This window comes from Gobius niger (genome assembly GCF_951799975.1).
Source record: "Gobius niger genome assembly, chromosome: 16".
In the NCBI taxonomy this organism is placed as follows: domain Eukaryota; kingdom Metazoa; phylum Chordata; class Actinopteri; order Gobiiformes; family Gobiidae; genus Gobius; species Gobius niger.
Window position 1 is genome coordinate 28,421,009 of NC_136867.1, and position 21,737 is coordinate 28,442,745.

General features: G+C 43.8%; 1 protein-coding gene across 1 annotated transcript in view; it reads left to right on the plus strand.

The window, feature by feature from the left end:
• Positions 1 to 21,737, plus strand: part of kcnh5b (potassium voltage-gated channel, subfamily H (eag-related), member 5b) — a 113,124-nt gene that overhangs the window by 21,857 nt on the left and 69,530 nt on the right. The window contains exons 2-6 of the mRNA XM_079573409.1: positions 4,506 to 4,629; positions 6,368 to 6,474; positions 10,834 to 10,962; positions 16,842 to 16,954; positions 19,491 to 19,883. Of these exons, the coding sequence (XP_079429535.1) occupies positions 4,506 to 4,629; positions 6,368 to 6,474; positions 10,834 to 10,962; positions 16,842 to 16,954; positions 19,491 to 19,883 (866 nt within the window). The remainder of the gene's footprint in view (positions 1 to 4,505; positions 4,630 to 6,367; positions 6,475 to 10,833; positions 10,963 to 16,841; positions 16,955 to 19,490; positions 19,884 to 21,737) is intronic.

Consider the following 21,737-nt stretch of genomic DNA (forward strand, 5'->3'; position numbering starts at 1 on the left):
GCCTCTGTTACAGTCGCTCTGCTGTAAACCCGCGTGCTTCCGTTACAGTCGCTCTGCTGTAAACCCGCGTGCTTCCCTTTACAGTCGCTCTGCTGTAAACCCGCGTGCTTCCCTTTACAGTCGCTCTGCTGTAAACCCGCGTGCTTCCCGTTACAGTCGCTCTGCTGTAAACCCGCGTGCTTCCCTTTACAGTCGCTCTGCTGTAAACCCGCGTGCTTCCCTTTACAGTCGCTCTGCTGTTCTTCATTATGGCCCGAACACAGAGATCGATGGTGCTTTCACTTCCCCTCAGTCAGATCTGCATCACTCAGCCCCGGCTCAGACAAAAACACCGTCTGGAAAAGATTCAACGCTTTGTTCTCGCTGGACGACTAACACAGACTGGATCTTCACACACAGCTGCACATGTCGGTTATGCTGCTGTTGTGTCTTTGAGCAACACACTTCACATGAGAGCAGGGCGTGGATGAGATTCACGGCTCTTTACCGGGAGCCTAATCTCTGGGATGTGTTTGAACGTCCACTCTGTTCCCTGTAATGCATAATCGTGGTCAGACCGTTCTGACCTGGTGTCTGAATGTCCAGAGAGAAAAGTAGTGCACTCAACATTTCCCACAATGCATTCTGAAAAGTAGTGTGTGATGCTCACTAGATGGGTTGATATGGACCACAATGCACTGGGAGACTGGGCTGCTGCAAGACATTTTGGTGACCTAAGCAGTTTCATATTAGAATTAAATGAATTAAAGGAACAGGCCCCCGTTTTTCCATGCTTTGATATGTTCTTACATGAGCTTAAGTTGAAACGTCCCTGTCTGGTCTTTGTGCCTGTGGAAGCTTCTAACTTCACCCCTGTTAGGAGCTATAGGAATACATTGGAAGAGGCCAAATGCTAACAACATCTTTGGTCGTATCAACTCATCTAAGCTCAGGTAAGAACATATCTCAGCATGGAAAAACGGTGGCCTGTTCCTTTAAGTTTAAATGTAACAGTTTAATGGTTGGTGCCCTCTCCCCCCAGACCCTGAGTTTCTCTGCTCCGCCCCTGCCACACTGCAAAATGTAACTAACTAGATCATTATAAACATCTCAATTTGAGTATAATAATCCAAATTTTAGTTGTTTTGACTAGTTAAGAAGTTCTTGGGCATTTGTCCTAGATTATTTCACTTGTTCTGAGATGTTTCTGACTCGTTTTGATACATTTCGTCCTTATTTCAGGTCATTTGAAGTTGACCAATGAAGTTGGTCAGAGTAGCAGGGAAAATCATTGGTGCACAGCAGACTCAGCTGCATGACCTTTACAGCCAAAGGGTTGTACGTAAAGCCCAACAGATAATGGAGTGTCCGGACCATCCGCTTTTTAAGGAGTTTAACTTACTCCCCTCCGGACGCAGGCTAAGAATGCCCTGTACTCGAACTCGTCGGGCCAGGGCCTCTTTTATTCCAGAGGCTGTCGCGAAAGTAAACGATCATATGTTGCTCAGTGAAGCTGCTGCAAATTAGACTTTACTTGATCTTATTCTTATTGTGTGACTGATGATGCTGTGACTGTGTGATCTTTGTCCCAAGCACAATTGTTGTCTCACTGTGTTTTAATTGTTGTTTTGCTTTATTGTGTGTGGACTCCTGCTGCATAATAATTTCCTTCGGGACATTAATAAAGTTGAACCTTGAACCTTGAACCTTGATTTTCTTTGCCAATGGGGAAAGAAAATTAGTCTTATCTCATTGGCAATTTTACTTTTGTATTTCAAGCGATATTTACCCTAGAACTGGTATGAAATGTCCTCAAAAAGCAAAGTAAACTTGGTCCAAACAGGAGAAGTGTCTAAATGAGTGAAAACCATTCAAAACAAGATACATTTCCTCAATTCAAGTCATTTAAGCCGATGCTTGATTTTGACTTTTTGTAGTGCACCACAGCAGTGAACTTCAGCTCAGATGTGTCTCTCTCTGCACCTTCCTGTCTGCTCTTTCTCACTCGCCGCTGTGGGCACAAGTTTGCAAAGTCTCCTCACGCGACACAGAGGCTCCTATGTGCGTATCATCGGTCGCATGAGCCACATAAACTCTTCTTTTTCATTGTTCTCAATGAACGCAGGTCCGGAGATAAGGCGAGTCTCCAGGTGGTCTTGGTGAAAACGTACAGGTTCGTGTTAGAGGATAACATTAAATTACTTTTTATCACACTGGGTCAAGCTGTAAAGTCGGACTATCTCTGTCATAGCCTTGACTGTGGCGCTCAGACCCTCAGCCAATGAATGTTTGCTTGTGTATCAGTCTGACACTCTGAGAGGGGATTTATCCATTTTCTGTGGAAGCATGGACAGACTTGAATGGCAGGACTAGCGCAATGTCTCGAGTTCACGTCTCCGGGTCCCGCACCGACGGTAAATAAACTTCTCCTGTATAAGACATCCAGACTGCTGCCTGTTTTTCATCTATCCTCACGGACATCATTGTTTTTCCTCTAACAGTTCGATTATAGGAGTCTCCTCACGGTCTCCGAGAGGCGTGCGGTCTCAAGCAGCTGTGTTGCGGCACGGTAGCACAGCGGTTAGTGCTCTCGCTTCACAGCTAGAAGGTCCGGGTTCGATTCCCACCTGGACGGGCCTTTCTGTGTGGAGTTTGCATGTTCTCCCCGTGTCTGCGTAGGTTTCCTCCGGGTACTCCGGTTTCCCCTACCACTAAAAACATGCACAATAGGCCAGGATGAATGATCTGTGTGAGTGGTGGTCAGAGGGTCCGTTGGCGCAGACGTGTGTAGTCGCGAAAGCGCCTCTGACAGTCTCCCTCAGGGGAAACTGAAGCTACAAACGTAGTTTACCACCACCGAGTATGGAGTGAATGTACAATTGTCTCATGTAAAGCGCTTTGTGACTATATGTCTGTGAAAGGCGCTATATAAATAAATAAAGATCTTCTTGTGAACACTATCGTTTGTCCTCAACCTGTGAGACTCCAAACCAGTCTCTGAGATCTCCCTGGTCTCCGACAGGTCTTGGAGACATTGCAGGGACGTCACAGATACTTCTCATCGGTTGAGGACAATAAATAGTGTCCTCAAAGTTTCCACAGCTGCTTGAGACGCCTCTGAAACATCTGTGGAGACGCAAACCTGATCGTTTTCATCGAGACTACCAGGAGACTCGCCTTATCTCCAGGGGACGTCCCGGAGTCTCCATGACCAGCGGCAACTCGAGTCTCCAGCTAGTCTCCAGGCTGGTGTGAGAGACTCTGAGTTGCGGAGACTGTACTGTTGTCTACACTGAAAAAACAATCACATTTTAGATCAGGGGTAGGCAACGTCAGGCCCAGGGCCCAAATCTGGCCCTCCAGCACAGAACCTCTGGCCCTCAAGTTGATTTTAAGAAACATTATGACACAAATCAAACATTTTTAGGATTAAATGGGAGAAATACTGTTAATGCACCCAATTAGGTCATATTTTGTAGAACTCTGGGATTTGTAGAACGTGCACTGAAGAAAAGACAGAAACCTACTTGAATTAAGAGATTCACTCTAAAGTTTGAGTAGATTTGGTCTGGTCTTAGATCAGATAAAACATCTTATCGCCAATGGAACAAGTCATTATTCTCTTAATTCAGATTATATTGTATAATGAGACACCCTCAGTGCAGGACGGAGCGCTACCGCAAAGCCTTCATCCCCACTGCTGTCAGACTGTACAATAAGACTGTGAAGTAACGCCGACTGTAACAAGTGAATTTCTCCTTTGTGAGATTAATAAAGGTTTATCTTATCTTATCTTATAATTTTAAGTGAAAAACAAATCTTTTTTTAAAGTAAAAGTTCATTTGTGGGTTTTATGTTTGTTCCATTGGCATCAACATTTTGTATCTTTATCTTAGATTAGTCCAAAAAGACTCAAATTCAACATAAAGAACCTTTATTCAAGCAATTCAAGTCATTTATCTCATTTAAGATGGCAGTTTTTCCAGTGTAGTGCTTTACTTTGGCCTAAAACTGGAGGCTTCGGCCCGCGGTCTTTTTACAATGAAAAAAATTGGCCCTCCATTAACCTCTTAACTCCCGCCTGAATCAAAAGGATCTTTTTCCTCACGTCAACAGATTTTTTTTCCATCATTTCCATCATCACATTTTTGTCATTTTTTCTTCCAATTTTTATCATTTTGTTGTAATTTTTTGTCACATTTTTGTCATTTTTTCTTCAATTTTTTAAATAATTTTTTTGTCATTTTTTTGTCAAATTTTTATCAATTTTTTGTATTTTTTTTGTCACATTTTGTCACATTTTTGCCACTTTTTCATCAATTTTTCGTCACTTTTTTGTCAATGTTTTGTCACTTTTTTGTCACATTTCCTGAAGCTTTTGGACTGGGGTAAAGCCAAACTGGAGAAACTGTGCTCGGTTCAGGCGGGAGTTAAGGGGTTAAGAAAACTTGCCTCTCCCTGTTCTAGATCTCACGTGTGTGCATTGTTGATGTTTTGGGCTGAGTCGTGTCCTGGTTCTTCCTCAGAGACCAGCTTCCTCCTGGGGAACGCTCAGATCGTGGAGTGGCCCGTCGTCTACAGCAACGATGGCTTCTGTAAACTGTCGGGGTTTCACCGAGCCGAGGTCATGCAGAAGAGCTCCACCTGCAGGTAAACCACGGCTACTGCAGCTTCTCTGAACAGGAACACAGGTTTACGGGCAGCAGGACGTTTTTAATGACATTTATGTTGCCACTATTCCTTTCATTTTCACCCATTAAAGCTCAGGAGCAAACTTTTAGGTCTTAAAGTTCCATTTAGAGGCTATGCTTGAACTAATCCCAGGTTTCCTTCTTCTGTGTGTGCGGCTGATGCGAGGCTTAGGCGTCTAAAGGCGGTTTTCGGAGACACTTTTATGAGCCGGGTTTTGAAATCGGTCCCATTATAAACACATTAGACGGAAACAAGGCCGCGGGCGAAACCACGTTATATCAGTGAGACGCAGAGAGGAGCTGTTAATGTGGAGGAAAGTAAGAAACTCCAACTTTTTTAACATTAACAGATGCAGAGTCTGTCATGAGCTGGTTCAGACTCACACTTAAACTTTCTGTGTTAAAGGAATAGGCCACAGTTTTTACATACTGAGATATGTTCTTACCTGAGCTTTGACGAGTTCTTTAGGACCTGTCTGATCTTCACCCGTGCCTTCAGTCACGTAAACACAGCGCAGACGGCGTTAGCATTTAGCCTCTCCTCCTCTCCACTATAGCTCCAAAACAGGTCAAGATAGAAGCTACCAAGCTCTTCCACGTTTTCCCTATTTAAATATGGTTACGTGAAGTGTTCCACTACAAAGTATAATTACACAAAATTAAACAATGTGGATTTTCTAAGCGGATAAAAGGGGGGACTATATTGTAAGGCGTAATAATACCAGGAGTAGTTCGAAATCCGCGCAGTAATCTTCACTTTACTTTTGCTAAATGCTAACGCCGTCTGCGCTGTGTTTACGTGACTGAAGGCACGGGTGAAGATCAGACAGGTCCTAAAGAACTCGTCAAAGCTAAGGTAAGAACATATCTCAGTATGTAAAAACGGTGGCCTATTCCTTTAAATCATCCTTTCGTGCTATACGTGGATACCAAACATGTCAGGATTTACATGGTTTTGTCGCTCAGTTATTGTCCTGAACAAACTCACAAAAGGGAAGAAAAAAAACACAGTATTCTCCATTTTTTCCCCCCACATTTTTCCTCCACTGTCTTTTATTTATTTGTTCATTTATTATTATTATTTTTTCTTAATTTAATTTTCTTTATTTACTTTATTTTTTAATCCTACTCTTTCCATTTTTTCTAGCATAACAAGGTGTCAAAAAAAAAAAAAAAACATACACATCCCTTATTTAAAATTCAAATTTTAGCTAACTTTAATGAAATTTCAATTCAGATGTTTTACACTCTGACTGGGACTTTTATCGGGGGCAGGAGCTGGGATGGAGGAGGTTTATTTCCAAGCTGGTTGAAACCATGGATACAGACGGCAGTGAGTCATAAAAGGGGGCGTGGCCTCGCTGAGGGGGAAGAAAACCTCACATTTGTTCACTCTTTTCAACCGTTTTCTGGCGGATTATAAACTTATTTATCAAACACTCCTCAAGTCAAGCCAAAATCAGGTCCATGTGGATGTTTTTCACAGCAGATTGTCAGTATTTATGGGCTGTTGAACCACATGGCTCCTCTCCATAGAAAGATATATTCATCATTCAGTATTTGTCAAAGTAGTTTTCAGTTGTTCCTGCTCCCGTTTCTACTCCAGGTCCAGTTTCCTTTTTTAAATCCTGACGTTTGCTCTTGTTCCTGCTCTGACATGTGTGGAGTTGATCAGTCTTGGTGTTGTCTCTGCTCAGTTTCATGTACGGGGAGCTCACCGACCGGAAAACCATCGACAAAGTGCGACAGACGTTCGACAGCTACGAGTCGGACTGTTTCGAGGTGCTGCTCTACAGAAAGAACCGTGAGTTTACGCTGCCATTTTTACATCTCTCATGCTCTAAACTCAACGCCAGATCAGATTGTTTTGTTTTGTTTTGGCTTTACTTCTGCTCTCACACTAAACACATGTATTATTTTCATGATGCTACAGACAAGTGCATTTTCAGGTATTGTTGGGCAACACTGACAAACATTAATATCTCAGTATTTGTGGGAACTTTCTCGATAACGATGATGTGATATTTTAGCAAACATCTTTATTTACATGACTTTGTTGCTCAAAAAGTTATTGTCCTGAACAGACTACAATGACTCCACATTTTACCACCATTTTTTTTTATTTCCCCCCATTTTTCACATTTTTCCTTCAGTGGCTTTTATTTATTTATTAATTTTAATGTTTCCCAATTTATTTATTTTTTTTTTTATTATTATTTTTTTACCATTTTTTCTTTTTTTACGTAATCATTTTTTCCCCTATACATTCATTCATACTTTTTGATAACATAACAAGGTGTAAAAACAAACAAAACAAAGTGGTTTCCCCCATTATTCACCTGTGTCTGTGAAGGGAGCTGTCCGTGGTGCTGAACGGAAACTTGAATTTATATTTTAATTTTCTAAATTTTATATGAAAACATAAAATGGACATAAAACTTGCAATACATTTTCTCCTCTTATTTATGGCAGTAATCTACAGCAGAAGTTTCAGATTCATATCTCTACGTTTATTTCCCCCCTATTATTCACCCGTGTCTGTGAAGGGAGCTGTCCGTGGTGCTGAATTCGCATTAGTTTAGTTTAATGGTCCTGTAGAAGGTGGGGGGTCACAGTATGATTTCAAAACAGTTCTGAGAGTTCTAACTGTGTACTTCATGTATTTGTGTTTGAAAGCAGTCGGCCTGTGCACATTGTATATTCTTTAATATAAGCCTTAAAAAACTCCTTTTAAAAGTTTTGCCATTGTAAGCTACATGAGCGGTTACTATATTGTACAGAGGGGGGTCCACAGTTCTTTGCCTGTTCATTTCCCAAAACGTTTGGGAACCACAGGACCATTAAACTAAACTAATGTAAATTCAGCACCACGGACAGCTCCCTACACAGACACGGGTGAATAATGGGGGAAAAAACAAATGGGAAGAAAAAAAACACAGTATTCCCCCCCCCCCCCCCCACATTTTGCACATTTTCCTCCACTGTCTTTTATTTATTCATTTATTATTTTTTTAAATCTTAATTTGTTAATTTGTATTTTAACAAATAAGATTTGTTAAAATCTTATATGGACCTGTGGTCAATGCCCGCGGGCGGTGGGACCATCACGTGGGGGCCGGCAGCGGATGTAATAATAATAATAATAATAACAATGCACACGCTTCCTGGTGTTCCCAAACGGTCTCCCATCCCAGTCCTAACCAGGCCCTTCCCTGCTTAGCTACCGAGGAACGGTCTCCCATCCCAGTCCTAACCAGGCCCGTCCCTGCTTAGCTTCAAAGTCGGTATGGGAAATAAACATGGTGGCGCCCAGGCGGCGGCCATTGAGATTGCGTTTTCTATTATAGATTTCTTTACTTTTTAAAACTTTTTTTAGGTGTAAAAAAAATCATACTTTTTCCTACATTTTTTCTATCATAACAAGGTGTCAAAAAAGGGGTCACGGTATAATTTCATAGCAGTTCTGAGAGTTCTAACTGTGTACTTTATGTATTTGTATTTGAAAGCAGTCAACCTATGTACGGAATATTCTTTAATATAAGCCTTAAAAAACTCATTTTAAAGTTTTGCCATTGTAAGCTACATGAGCGGTGACTATATTGTTCTGAGGGGGGTCCACAGTTCTTTGCTTGTTCATTTCCCAACACGTTTGGGAACCACAGAACCATTAAACTACATTAATGTAAATTCAGCACCACGGACAGCTCCCCTCACAGAGCAGGTGAACAACAGGGGGAAAAGATAAATGTAGAGATATGAATGTGAAACTTCTGCTGTAGATTACTAACACACTGTAAGGGGAGTGTGTGGTCCTCCCGTGCCTCCTGCTCCACATTCGCCTGTAGAGCCTCCGCCAGCCGTCCTGCCCCATCAGCAGAACGTCTAAAATAAGCCCCTACACGCAGCAGCGATCCCCGAGGATTCATCACCACCGTCCGGAAACACCGTAAAACAAGAGCCCCTCACTTTCACTCCCTAAAAATAAAAATGCAGCAGAAATGAGACGATCAATCTGAGAATGTGCTGAGGGAGCGACCTTTGACCTTTGGACTGTGTGGATTTGCCTTTTAGACCCAGATGTTTCGGAATGTTTCAGTTAAAGCCTCACTGAGGGAGAGTCCAGGTCAAAGGCTGTGACTGAGATGACGCTGTTGTCCAAATATGGTCATTTCCTTTGTGGGTGATAGCAGCGGCTAAAGGCGGGAGGAATATACACAGGGCTTTCTTTCTTTCTTTCTTTCTTTCTTTCTTTCTTTCTTTCTTTCTTTCTTTCTTTCTTTCTTTCTTTCTTTCTTCTTCCTTCCTTCTTTCCTTCCTTCCTTCCTTCCTTCCTTCTTTCCTTCTTTCCTTCCTTCTTTCCTTCCTTCTTTCCTTCTTTCGTTCCTCCTTTCCTTCCTTCCTTCCTTCCTTCCTTCCTTCTTTCCTTCCTTCCTTCTGTCCTTCCTTCTTTCCTTCTTTCCTTCCTTCTTTCCTTCTTTCGTTCCTCCTTTCCTTCCTTCTTTCCTTCCTTCCTTCTTTCCTTCTTTCGTTCCTTCTTTCCTTCCTTCCTTCTTTCCTTCTTTCGTTCCTTCTTTCCTTCCTTCTTTCCTTCTTTCGTTCCTTCTTTCCTTCCTTCCTTCTGTCCTTCCTTCTTTCGTTCCTTCCTTCTTTCCTTCTTTCGTTCCTCCTTTCCTTCCTTCCTTCTTTCCTTCCTTCTTTCCTTCTTTCCTTCCTTCCTTCTTTCCTTCCTTCCTTCTTTCCTTCCTTCTTTCCTTCCTTCCTTCTTTCCTTCCTTCCTTCTTTCCTTCCTTCTTTCCTTCCTTCTTTCCTTCCTTCCTTCCTTCTTTCCTTCCTTCTTTCCTTCCTTCCTTCCTTCCTTCCTTCTTTCCTTTCTTCCTTCTTTCCTTCCTTCTTTCCTTCCTTCTTTCCTTCCTTCCTTCTTTCCTTCCTTCCTTCCTTCCTTCCTTCTTTCCTTCCTTCCTTCCTTCCATCCTTCCTTCCTTCCTTCTTTCCTTCCTTCCTTCCTTCTTTCCTTCCTTCCTTCCATCCTTCCTTCCTTCCTTCCTTCCTTCCTTCCCTCTTTACTTCCTTCCTTCTTTCCTTCCTTCCTTCTTTCCTTCTTTCGTTCCTTCTTTCCTTCCTTCCTTCTTTCCTTCTTTCGTTCCTTCTTTCCTTCCTTCTTTCCTTCTTTCGTTCCTTCTTTCCTTCCTTCCTTCTGTCCTTCCTTCTTTCGTTCCTTCCTTCTTTCCTTCTTTCGTTCCTCCTTTCCTTCCTTCCTTCTTTCCTTCCTTCTTTCCTTCGTTCCTTCCTTCCTTCTTTCCTTCCTTCCTTCTTTCCTTCCTTCCTTCTTTCCTTCCTTCCTTCTTTCCTTCCTTCTTTCCTTCCTTCCTTCTTTCCTTCCTTCCTTCTTTCCTTCCTTCTTTCCTTCCTTCTTTCCTTCCTTCCTTCTTTCCTTCCTTCCTTCTTTCCTTCCTTCTTTCCTTCCTTCCTTCCTTCCTTCCTTCTTTCCTTTCTTCCTTCTTTCCTTCCTTCTTTCCTTCCTTCTTTCCTTCCTTCCTTCTTTCCTTCCTTCCTTCCTTCCTTCCTTCTTTCCTTCCTTCCTTCCTTCTTTCCTTCCTTCCTTCCTTCCATCCTTCCTTCCTTCCTTCCTTCCTTCCATCCTTCCTTCCTTCTTTCCTTCCTTCCTTCTTTCCTTCCTTCTTTCCTTCCTTCCTTCTTTCCTTCCATCCTTCCTTCCTTCTTTCCTTCCTTCCTTCCTTCCATCCTTCCTTCCTTCTTTCCTTCCTTCCTTCTTTCCTTCCTTCCTTCTTTCCTTCCTTCTTTCCTTCCTTCCTTCCTTCCTTCCTTCCTTCCTTCCTTCCTTCCTTCCTTCCATCCTTCCTTCCTTCTTTCCTTCCTTCCTTCTTTCCTTCCTTCCTTCTTTCCTTCCTTCTTTCCTTCCTTCCTTCTTTCCTTCCATCCTTCCTTCCTTCTTTCCTTCCTTCCTTCCTTCCTTCCTTCCTTCTTTCCTTCCTTCCTTCCTTCCTTCTTTCCTTCTGTCCTTCCTTCTGTCCTTCCTTCTTTCCTTCCTTCCATCCTTCCTTCTTTCCTTCCTTCCTTCCTTCCTTCCTTCCTTCCATCCTTCCTTTCTTCCTTCCTTCCTTCCTTCACGACTTTAACACCTCATGTGTCTGTGTTTTTGCAGGCAGCCCGGTGTGGTTCTACATGCAGGTGGCTCCCATCAGAAACGAGAACGACAAAGTGGTTCTGTTCCTCTGCACTTTCAAAGACATCACTCTGTTCAAGCAGCCCATCGACGACGAGACCACGAAAGGTGAGGAACCACGACCATGTTACTCCTACAGGGAAACCGAGGCTCCCTCCTAATCTGAGTCCCTAAACCCACTCTCGGAGGTCTTGTTTGGCCCCTCGTTCTCATCTCAGGTCCAGAGTTCGCCCTCTCCGACGCTCTGGACGATCTTCCACCTCCCTTAGCTCGATTCTGCTGATGTTTATAAAAGCAAACTGAAAACCTATTTGTTTCAGAGAGCGGATTAATACCGGTCACAGTGATAGTCTGGAAGTCGGAATATGTTTCACATTTTATGAAATTAGCAAAATTGATCACCTTGTCTTGCATTTTGATGTAAAGTAAGTAGCAATATTATTATTATTTGCTAAGTCCCTCCTTCCTAGAGCTCAACAACTTATCAGAGTCTAGTATCCTCCCATGTTGACCAATGAGACGAGTGAAGCTGTTGGTTCAGGGACAGCATTAAAGAGGGGGTATTCTGCTTTTTTCAATCACATAGCTTCAGTCTATATCACACTACAATGATGACAAACCTTCTGTTGGTCTGTAAATGCAGTAAATTAGAATAACTGCCTTGTATAAAATGTCTCTCTCAAAATGGCTGTAGTGAATGTCTTGAAATAGGCCTCTGTCTCTTTAAGAACCTCTGAGCCTTTCCGACACGCCCCCTCCACACACTGTCTGTGGCATCAGTGGGGAGGGGGTTCTGCTGAGAGCAGTGGTTGGTTACTCGGCTGGTGACGAAAGCTCGGAAGCGTCTCCAGGAGGTGGGGGCGTTCCTAGGAGGACTCAGGCAAACCTATCCCTAAAATGGCCGCCATCAGAGTTTTTACAGATTACTCAAAAATACGTGAATGTGCCAAGGCAACACTTCAGCCATGTTTTTAATGAGGGAATGACATAATAACACGTCATCCTCACATCATCAGGTATTGAACAAAAGATGACGGTGCCGAGCCCTCGTTTGGACAGTGCATGTCAATGAACACACAGGGATGAATTTCCACCCAACACACTCTTATCCTGGCTTATGATGCTTTTAGAGGAAGGGGCAGCCTATGCAGACATGGGGAGGAACATGCAACTTCAAAACACAGAAAGAACTTCATCACCATCCAAAAGTCATGCCAGGAGTACCAGGAGTCTTTACTCACATTATGGACGTGAGGTTGGTTTCTCTCCTGTTTAACCCTTCCGTGTCTTATGGACCTTTTACATGAAGGTTAAGCGTGTCCTGTTCGGTCATAGAAGCTGTAGCTTATGGCCGTTTCCCTGAGGCGCTGACGGCCTGATCGGCAGCAGACTCGTGAGCATTAGAGCAGCCGGGGGTCGGGAAGGTCAAACGTGGCCCGAGACGCCGCCGCTGGATGAGTTTCAGACGAAAGCGCTGGAAGTTCGGACTCGGACTGGAGGTCCTTAAATGCGTGGTGACAGGGACGGACAGATGAGCTGAGGGGAAGTGACCGCTGCATGTGCTGAACGAGACGAGAACAGGAGCAGAGGGAGGGACGGGCCGTGGACTTTAGCCCTGAGAGGTGCTTTAATGTCTAAGTGTCTAAGTGCAACTGGAAAACAATCGATACACAAGAAAGTTAAAGGTTTATTTGTGGCATGTGCAGTTCAAAGTGCTCCACAGTTATTGACATAAAAGAGGTAGATCCAATCAATCCCTAAAACATCCATATGATCATTCACTTATCGCATTAGAAGCAGAAAAAAGTAACTTTCGGTCCCATCATCAAAGCCAAAAAGAATGATTTTAAGCCTGGATTTGATTTGAAGTCATGTTTGTGTGGAAAATTATAAATAAAGGGGTTATTTATCAAGGCAGGTGCTGAATGGCAAGTGCAAACTGAAAAATAAAATCTGCTATGTTGTTGGCATGTTGCACTTAATGTACTGTAATCAGGCCCCTAAATCTGATCATCATAAGACAATGTTGTGTGAGTAAATGATGTATACAATAGGGGGGGAAAGTATTTGGCCGAATTCCAATAGAAAGTCTGTGGAACTGACCCAATACCTTTTTCCCCACTGTATAAAATTGGTCTGGGTGAATACTCGATTCTGATTGGGTGGAGGGTGGAGGTGTTCAGTGAGACCGTGCATGTTAATAAACACGCCACACTGGATATGTAGCTTCGGGCGAATTTCCATCCGTCGTCCCCCATCAAGCCATCAATCAATCAATCAGTCAAAGTTTATTTCTATAGCACTTTACAACGACACCAGGACGACCAAAGTGCATTAAAACCATTAAAAACAGAACATGTTTAGATCCTAGACATAACTCAGTGAATTCTAGGTGTTAAAAAATTGCTTGAAGAGATGAGTCTTTAATGTGGACTTAAAAAAGGACAGGTCTGTGAGATCTCGTCGAGTCAGGAGCAGCTGTTCCTCAGTTCAGGCGCAGCAACAACAAAGGAACCATCACCTGTTTGTCCTGAGATCTGGGCACGTCCAGAACTATTACATCAGAGACCGGACGCTCTGCTGGGGCGAAGGATCAACATCTCACTTAAATAGAACGAGACCATGAAGATGAAGATCAATCCAAAAACACGCTTAAACACACTCTCATCCATCCTGGTCTATTGTGCATGTTTTTTGTGACAGGGGAAACTGGAGTAGCCAGTGGAAACCTACACAGACACGGGGAGAACATGCAAACTCCACGCAGAAACACCCCGTCCAGGTGGGAATCGGAATCTGTTCCTGATTTTCAGCCCTGACTTTGGTCCAGCAGGAGAACTCTCTCTCTCATCACTACAGAAAATTATACTTCCAGTTTTTTTGAAAGACTCCAACATTTGACTCTTCATCCAGGGAGTGTTTTTGACGAGCATCGGGTCACGAGCAATGGCCGCTGGCTGCCCTGCTTTTTGACCACGAACGTGGGGGCCGCCATTGCTCCGCCATTGCTCCGCCATTGCTCCGCCATTGCTCCGCCATTGCTGTAGTACCTCCATATCGCCACTAGGCCCCCATTGAAAAGCATTGGAGTTTAGACACCTTAAAAACAACTTTAACGCCTGGTTTCAATTGTTTCAACACTAGACTAGGCTAGATCTTCCTCCTGAGATAACGCTGGGTTAATAACAATATATGAAACCAGGCTGGTTTTCGTAAAAAGAATTTTTGAAATCTCGTACTTAATGAGGCTCAGACTGTTAGCATTGGAGCAGCGCGAGCTACACGTCACGCAAGGGCCGAGTCTACGGTGAAAATCCCGCCCTTATGCCCTTTTTAGGAACATGCTTCGTCAGAGCTGGGGAGGGGAGTCTGTAAATCCGCCATGAATTCCCCCACGGCCGTGGTCATTATGGTAAACGGGGAGGAGTGAGCATAAGACGTCCATTTTTTTTTCAGTCTATGGTCACGAGTCCGGGGCTCCCTCCTCCTTCAAATCGAACTTATTTCTCCAGATTGTGCCATGAGCTCCTGGTCCAACAGCCTGGTCCCAGACAGAGGGGTCTCATCCTGACCTGAGGGAGGAGACGGAGAAGAAACGGAAAGAGAAACGTGTGATCGACCACTCGGCTTTTAAGCACTTTACTGTTGTTGTAGATTCACAGAAATGGAAAAGATGTGTGGCCTGTCAGTCAGAAGGACGTGGATGCTCTTCTTTCTTTTCCTTCATGTCATCCGTATCGACTGTTTTGTGCTGAGCACCTGCGCGTCGTTCCTGGACTAAAGCTTCACAGGAAGAATCCAGAAAATTACCTTGAGAAGCTGCTTTGATTACGATAATGGACAGATTCAGGTGTTTCATACAGAGCTGTGAGCGACGCTGTGTTTAGTCCATTGATGTCACAAGAAATGTGAAAGATTGGACCAGACCTGCACAATTCCAACATGATGAAGAGCATAATATCCTGTGAATTCAATAACATCATCTCCTCGTGTAGAGAAGCTGCAAACCCTTTGTTAAAGTCGCTGTTTTCCAGTTTGAGTGAGAGACGCCGCAGAGAAACTTCCCTCCCCTCTCGCCCTCATGGATTTCTTTATAAAACTCCACTTTAACCCACAGGCCGCTCTTTAATGCTCCGAAGCTTTCAGGTCCCCGCTCTCCCCCGAGGAGCCGCCCCGGTGCATTATGGGTCACATATAGAGGCGATATAGGTCGGAAATGGCGCACGCTTCAGTGGAGGCGATGAAGAGGGTGGTGTAAGTGGATGTATGGCGTCTATAGCCGGGGCTTTGTTTGGTTCTGCGGCGACGGTGTTTAAAGGGCAGTGAAGTAGTCGTCCGGACAAAGCTGTTGTGAGGAGGGGATGTGTGGGTCGGGTTCACGTGTCGTCACTGAGTCATAAAGCGCCTGTAGAGCTCGTGATTGCGTGGAAGATCGTGGGGGAATTTGTCTTCATCTCCAAGAAGTGTGAAGTTATTAGGTTTTATTCTCAGCTTTCTCTCTTTCAATGCTAGTTTGAGGTTTGGCTGAGGTAAGGCTGAGGTAAGGCTGAGGTAAGGCTGGGTACAGATGAACCAGGTAAGGAAACACCATCCAAGGAGCCGTCTGCATCGGGAGCGGCTCCTCGGCTGCACCACAGGCACCGACGCAGGGTGCCCGGACAAGGCGCGGTAGAAACACCTCCACCTGATCATCCACAGGACAGAAACACTACACCTAAACCTGATCATCCACAGGACAGCGCCCCGGCAGCTGCTGTGGCAATCACCACTCCCAAGACCGAGGGCTCCTCCAGAGGAAACTGGGAGCATAAAAATGGTTAAAATAAATAAAAAGTAAAATCGAATAATAGGATGACTAAAATAAGACAGAGAAGTAAAATACTTAGCACACACAACACATTGGCACGGTAGCGCAGCGGTTAGCGCCTCCGCTTCACAGCTAGAAGGTCCCGGGTTCGATTCCCACCAGGACGGGGCCGTACTGTGTGGAGTTTGCATGTTCTCCCCGTGTCTGTGTGTCTACCCGTGTCTACCACTAAAAACATGTGCAAAGGTGAATTCTCCAGGTGATTCTGACCATCAGCCTGGCTCCACATCATGGAGATGGGTCCCCGGGCGCGGCACTGCCGTCGACCACTGCTCCTTACGGGTCGCTCCAGCGGCATCGAAGGATGGCTTAAATGCAGAGGACACATTTCCCTACGGGGACAATAAAGTATACAAACATACAAACAAACAAACATAAATACAAATTAAATATTAATAACAATGAATGAATGAATGAAATGAATGAATGAATAACAGTTAAATATCCATCAAATTAATGATAAGGTGCTGATATAAATAAATAGGCCTAGCCTATGTCTAGTGACAAGAAATGTGCCAGAAACGCAATAATAACACAATAAACAAGCAACACAAATGTGGGATGGCCCCAGTTAGTCTTTTTGTTTCCATGGTTTTATTTCAAGATGGTTTTAATTGCATGACTTTATTTGTAACTGTCACTTCGGCCCAATCCCTTGACGTGCAATCAGAACACCTGTGCGGTGGCGTGCAGCCATTAAGAGCGTAAAGGTGGAAGCCGTGGAGGAAAATGTGACAGAGGACACGGGAGTGCCGGAGCGGGAGTCACGGGAGTCACGGGAGTCACGGGCCGCTAGACGAAGATGAAATATGTAGACCTGGAGTTCCATGAACCAGCTGCTGATTACTGAAGCGTTCCCACATTAAGCTCTCTTCATCACTGCGCTTTTCAACATATTCACTGCCATGTGTGTGTCGTCCAAACACTGCTCTTCTAATATAAAACATACTGAGCGAAGTTCCGGCTCCCCAGTGACGTCCAAAAGTCTGCGATGTTGTGGTTGGACCTCACAGGCTTGAAAAGTTACAGTTTTGTATTTTCTCTCAAGGCTGGAGGAAGTTTGCTGTAATAAATGTGTCTGTGTCCGATTTGAATCTAACTTTATTTCTTCTCCCTGGAGGTTGGACGAAGTTCGCCCGTCTGACCCGCGCCCTCACCACCAACAGGACCTCACTGCAGACGCTGGCGCCGCTCGCCAAACCCGAGTGCCACAAGCAGAGCCGCCTGGCAGAGGTACACACACTACTACAAGTACTACTACTGCTATTACTACTACTATAGGACTGGGTACTGTTAAACAATACCAGTATGATATCGGAAAAAAACTCTTTAGATCCAAGTTTTGATGCTGTTGGTCCAGGGACACCATTAAAGGGAGTGCCTTGTTTGTTTCAGCTCAATAAAATCCTTTTTTTCTTCATATTTGAGCCACAATTTCTTCTCTTTTTTTGTTTTTTTAAATAATTTCCTCCCAATTTATTCCCAATTTTTGCCCGATTTTTTTAAATTTATTTTACACAATTTTTGCCCATTTTTTAAAATATTTTTTCTCCATTTGTTTGCACCATAAAAATAATAATAATAATAATACATTTTTTCTTATTTTTGCCCCAATTTTTTCTCGTTTTCACAATTTTTCCCCAATTTTTAATAATATTTCCCCCCATTTTTGCCCACATCTTTTTTGCACAACTATTTTTTTTATTTTTGTCACAATTTCTCCCAATTTCCCTCAATTTTTCACACATTTCTTAACATTGTGTTCTGTTTTCTGATTCTCGGTGACAGATGTTTTATATAGGTATCAGGAAAAGTATTGTTCAGGTAAATCAATATTGAAAACCAAGCACAAAAACAAAAATCTGTGCACATTCAGTTTCTTAAGCTTTGAAAATATCCCATTAAACAAAGGAATGAGGAGAAATGTCGATATTCAAAAAGAACATCGGCTACAGAACAACAGCTACTTTTTGAGCAAAATCTTTGACCAAAACTGAGAAAATCATTTGATGAAATCCAAAACTAAATAACTACATGACATTTCCGTCCTAAGTAGAGACTTACTGTACATTAAAGCTAAATGGACGCCTCGCGTGTTTACGGAGCGACCGCGGTGGTTAATATTTCAGTTTGTTCGGACGCCGGACTCAGAGCGAGGACATAAACGTCTTCAGGAGCGAAGGAGGAAACTGTTTTATTTATAAACTCCTCCACAGGCAGTGACACTTTAAATCAGGGGAGGCTCTAAAACCCTGGCGTTTGGTCCTGGTGGTAGAACCGTGGACACTGTGGTGCATCATGGGGATATTTCTAGGTCATTAATGTGAATCTAAGGGAACATAATGGGCCTGATCTTGTTTCTAAACGCAGACTCTCTCGGGGCAGTGTTTAACTCACAGTGGGAGACAGAGTTTGTAGTTTGTCATAGTAAGAGGCTGTGTGGGATTTTGAGAAAGAGCGTGAAGAAGAGAGAGAAGAGGAAGAGTCAGTGCTGCTTGTAGCACACCACGCCTCAGTCGACCCCCTTTTCCCCTAATGACGACGCCCTCAGGTGACGACGCCCTCAGGTGACGACGCCCTCAGGTGACGACGCCCTCAGGTGACGACGCCCTCAGGTGACGACGCCCTCAGGTGACCGGCTAAAGCACTGGGGCACTGCTGTGTGTGGAAGGTTCCAGCTTCGCCTTGAGCAAAGCTGTTGTTGCGCTGATTGAAGATCCGGCCCAAAAGTTGATTGACTTGCTCCGGGTTTTGTCTGAAATCACTCCATCATCCACGAGAAGTACAGAAGCGTAGCTTGCCATTAGGCAAGGCACGTGGTTGCCAGGTCCCCCAATAGTCAAGGGCCCCCACAAACTGGTCCATTCTTTATAAGCTTACAACAAACGCTTGATATTCACAGTTTCCCTAATGACTATAGTGCTGTAATGACACCTTCTCTCCACCAACACCTCTGGCCAATGTGAACCTATAATGAGCAGGTCAAATGCAGACACGAATGTCTGATTAATAAAGTACAACTTCACTCACAGCTGATCCCTCTCATGTGCTCGTCTGTCAGTACGAGCTGCTTCCCTCGAGGAAGAGGTTTAGAATCCATGTTTGTGCACACAATGACTACAAAAACTACTCCTTTGTACCAAAACTCTTTGTACCACAACTCTTTGTACCAAAACTCTTTGTACCACACTCCATCAAATTAATTAACAAGAACAACTAATATGGCTGTGTTAAGCCGGGACACCGTGGGTGCATTTTGTCTTTTTTGTAACGTGTTTATGTCTTTTGTATTTATGTTTGGAACTGACTCTCCTCCAAGTTAATTTTCTCCCCCGGGAAACAAACTATAAATGAATCCTGACTCTCAGGTTTTCTCAAAAAGCTCCAAACTTACCAGTCCTGGACTTAAAGCAGCACTAAGTAACTTGTTTACCTTAATAAATCCTTTCCGTAGTCCCTGTGGGGGTAATACAAGTGTTAAAGGGATGATTGGGGGGTCTTTCATCTCCCCCTGGTGTCTCTGGACAGAAAACCACAATTACACTTTCCTGACTCTGACCCGGAGTCACCAATACACACTAGTGGAATCACGAAGAAGCTAGCAGGCTAACTGTGGGCTAGCACCACTTAAACAGTATTTACAGCCACATAAAATGACAGAAAACGTTCTTATATTTATTGATCTACAACAAAAGTTTCAAATGAAATCCCTACATTCACCTTCAGCTTTAGTGCATGTCTGTGACTCTCTACTGATGTTCTTCTCCAGGTTCTGCAGCTGAACTCGGACATCCTGCCCACGTACAAACAGGAGGCGCCGAAGACCCCGCCCCACATCATCCTCCACTACTGCACCTTCAAAACCACGTGGGACTGGGTCATCCTCATCCTCACCTTCTACACCGCCATCATGGTGCCCTACAACGTGTCCTTCAAGACCAAGCAGAACAACCTGGTGTGGCTGGTGCTGGACAGCGTGGTGGACGTCATCTTCCTGGTGGACATCGTGCTAAACTTCCACACCACGTTCGTGGGGCCGGGGGGGGAGGTGATCTCCGACCCTAAACTCATCCGCATGAACTACCTGAAGACCTGGTTCGTCATCGACCTGCTGTCCTGCCTGCCCTACGACATCATCAACGCCTTCGAGAACGTGGACGAGGTGAGCACTCAAAGTGTGGAGAACAGGTTTATACACTGAGAATCCAAACCTTAGCGGGACTTTCCTCGTTAAGTCAAGGTCAGATACGATTCATCAGGGCTTAGTCAGAGGAACTGCAGTTTTATTACACATGTTCAAAACCCAATTTCATATTTCACAATCCATCCATCTCCTTACACCGATCTGTAAAGTCACACTGCACTGGTCCCATACGGCGCCACCTGCAGGTCAGGGGTTCACAGGAGGACGACCTCACGATCCTCCGGCGACGAACCCGGGCCTGATGGTCGGTCATGTGAGTTACTGTAATCTGATTACTTCTTTCAGTAACAAGTATCTAACGCATTACTCTTTCCAGACCTGAGTCAGATTAAAGTTACTCTGTGGTAAAATGGTCTCAACTTATAAAACTTTTCTACCTTTTATAATAATGAACCAGTCACCCATTCACTCTCATACATACACCAGTGCGAGTTTTGGCAAAACCGGTGTCCGTTGCACTTTGTGATTCGGTGAAGGGAATGAACGTAACTAAACAGTAACTTGTAATCTAACTTAGTTACTTTTAAAATCAAATCAGTAACTTTTAAAAGGAGTAATCAGGAATCTGTAATCAGATTCCTTTTACCACTGGCCTGTGGCAGCACCGGTCAGGAGGGGCTTCATCTGACTCGTGATCTCGGACCAGGCGCCTCTGACGCCATGACTCCTACTGTCGTTCAGGTCGTCTACGTGATCCGCAGATATAATCACTAGAAAAGCAAACACAGCCGTCACTGCTGAACTAAACTCCCGTTCATCTCTTTATAGAGCAGAGCTGCTTGTGTTGGTCAGTGTTTCCGCTGAGAGAGGAACTAAGGGACAGCACCCCCTGAAGGAAATGGGTCCATTACATAAACACATATAGCCGTATTTAAGATAAGATAATCCTTTATTGAGCTCACAATGGAGAAATTCACTACAGCCTAAATAAATGATTAAAAAGGTGTCCCGCTCCCAACTGCTCTTCATCATCAGTGCATCAGCTAATTAGTCACCGGTGACTCTGTGGCACCAGTTTGTCTCCTTTAACCACGAGGGAAACGACACTGTCTCTCAGGCGCAGACAGGTCAGAATTGTTGACACTTTAACACTTTAACCTCTTAACTCCCGCCTGAACCGAGAGGATCTTTTTCCTCACGTCATCAGATTTTTTTTCCATCATTTTTTTGTTGGGTGTTCAACTCATTTTTGTAACTTTTTAGTAATTTTTTCGTCAAATTTCTGTCATTTTTTTTGTCACATTTTTGTCATTTTTTCATCCATTTTTTCTCCATTTTTTTTTATTTTTTGTCACATTTTTGTCACTTTTTTGTCAAATTTTAATCACATTTTTGTCATATTTTTGTCATTTTTTTCTCACATTTTTGTCTTTTTTTTTGTCTTTTTTTTTTCAATTTCTTGTGACATTTTTGTGACATTTTTGCCACTTTTTCATCATTTTTTCGTCACTTTTTTATCAATGTTTTCTGGCTTTTTTGTCACATTTCCATCATTGTTTTGGACTGGGGTAAAGCCAAACTGGAGAAAACGTGCTCGGTTCAGGTGGGAGTTAAGGGGTTAACACGCTTGGTGACACATTTGGAACATTAATGCGTAATGTGTTTATGTGAAATACACTGAAATGTTGTCATGTTTTTGTTCGTGAAGCAGGAACTGTGCTTTAGGCTGAAATAACAAACTGCACCTTGGAGCTTTTTCCAACAATAAAGTCGAGCGATTATTAGTGTCAAACCTCCTGAACACGAGCGGTTTGTGAGTCTCGCCCTTTCCCTCTCGGCGCCGCCCGCTCTCCCTTCACCCTCTAATGTCAT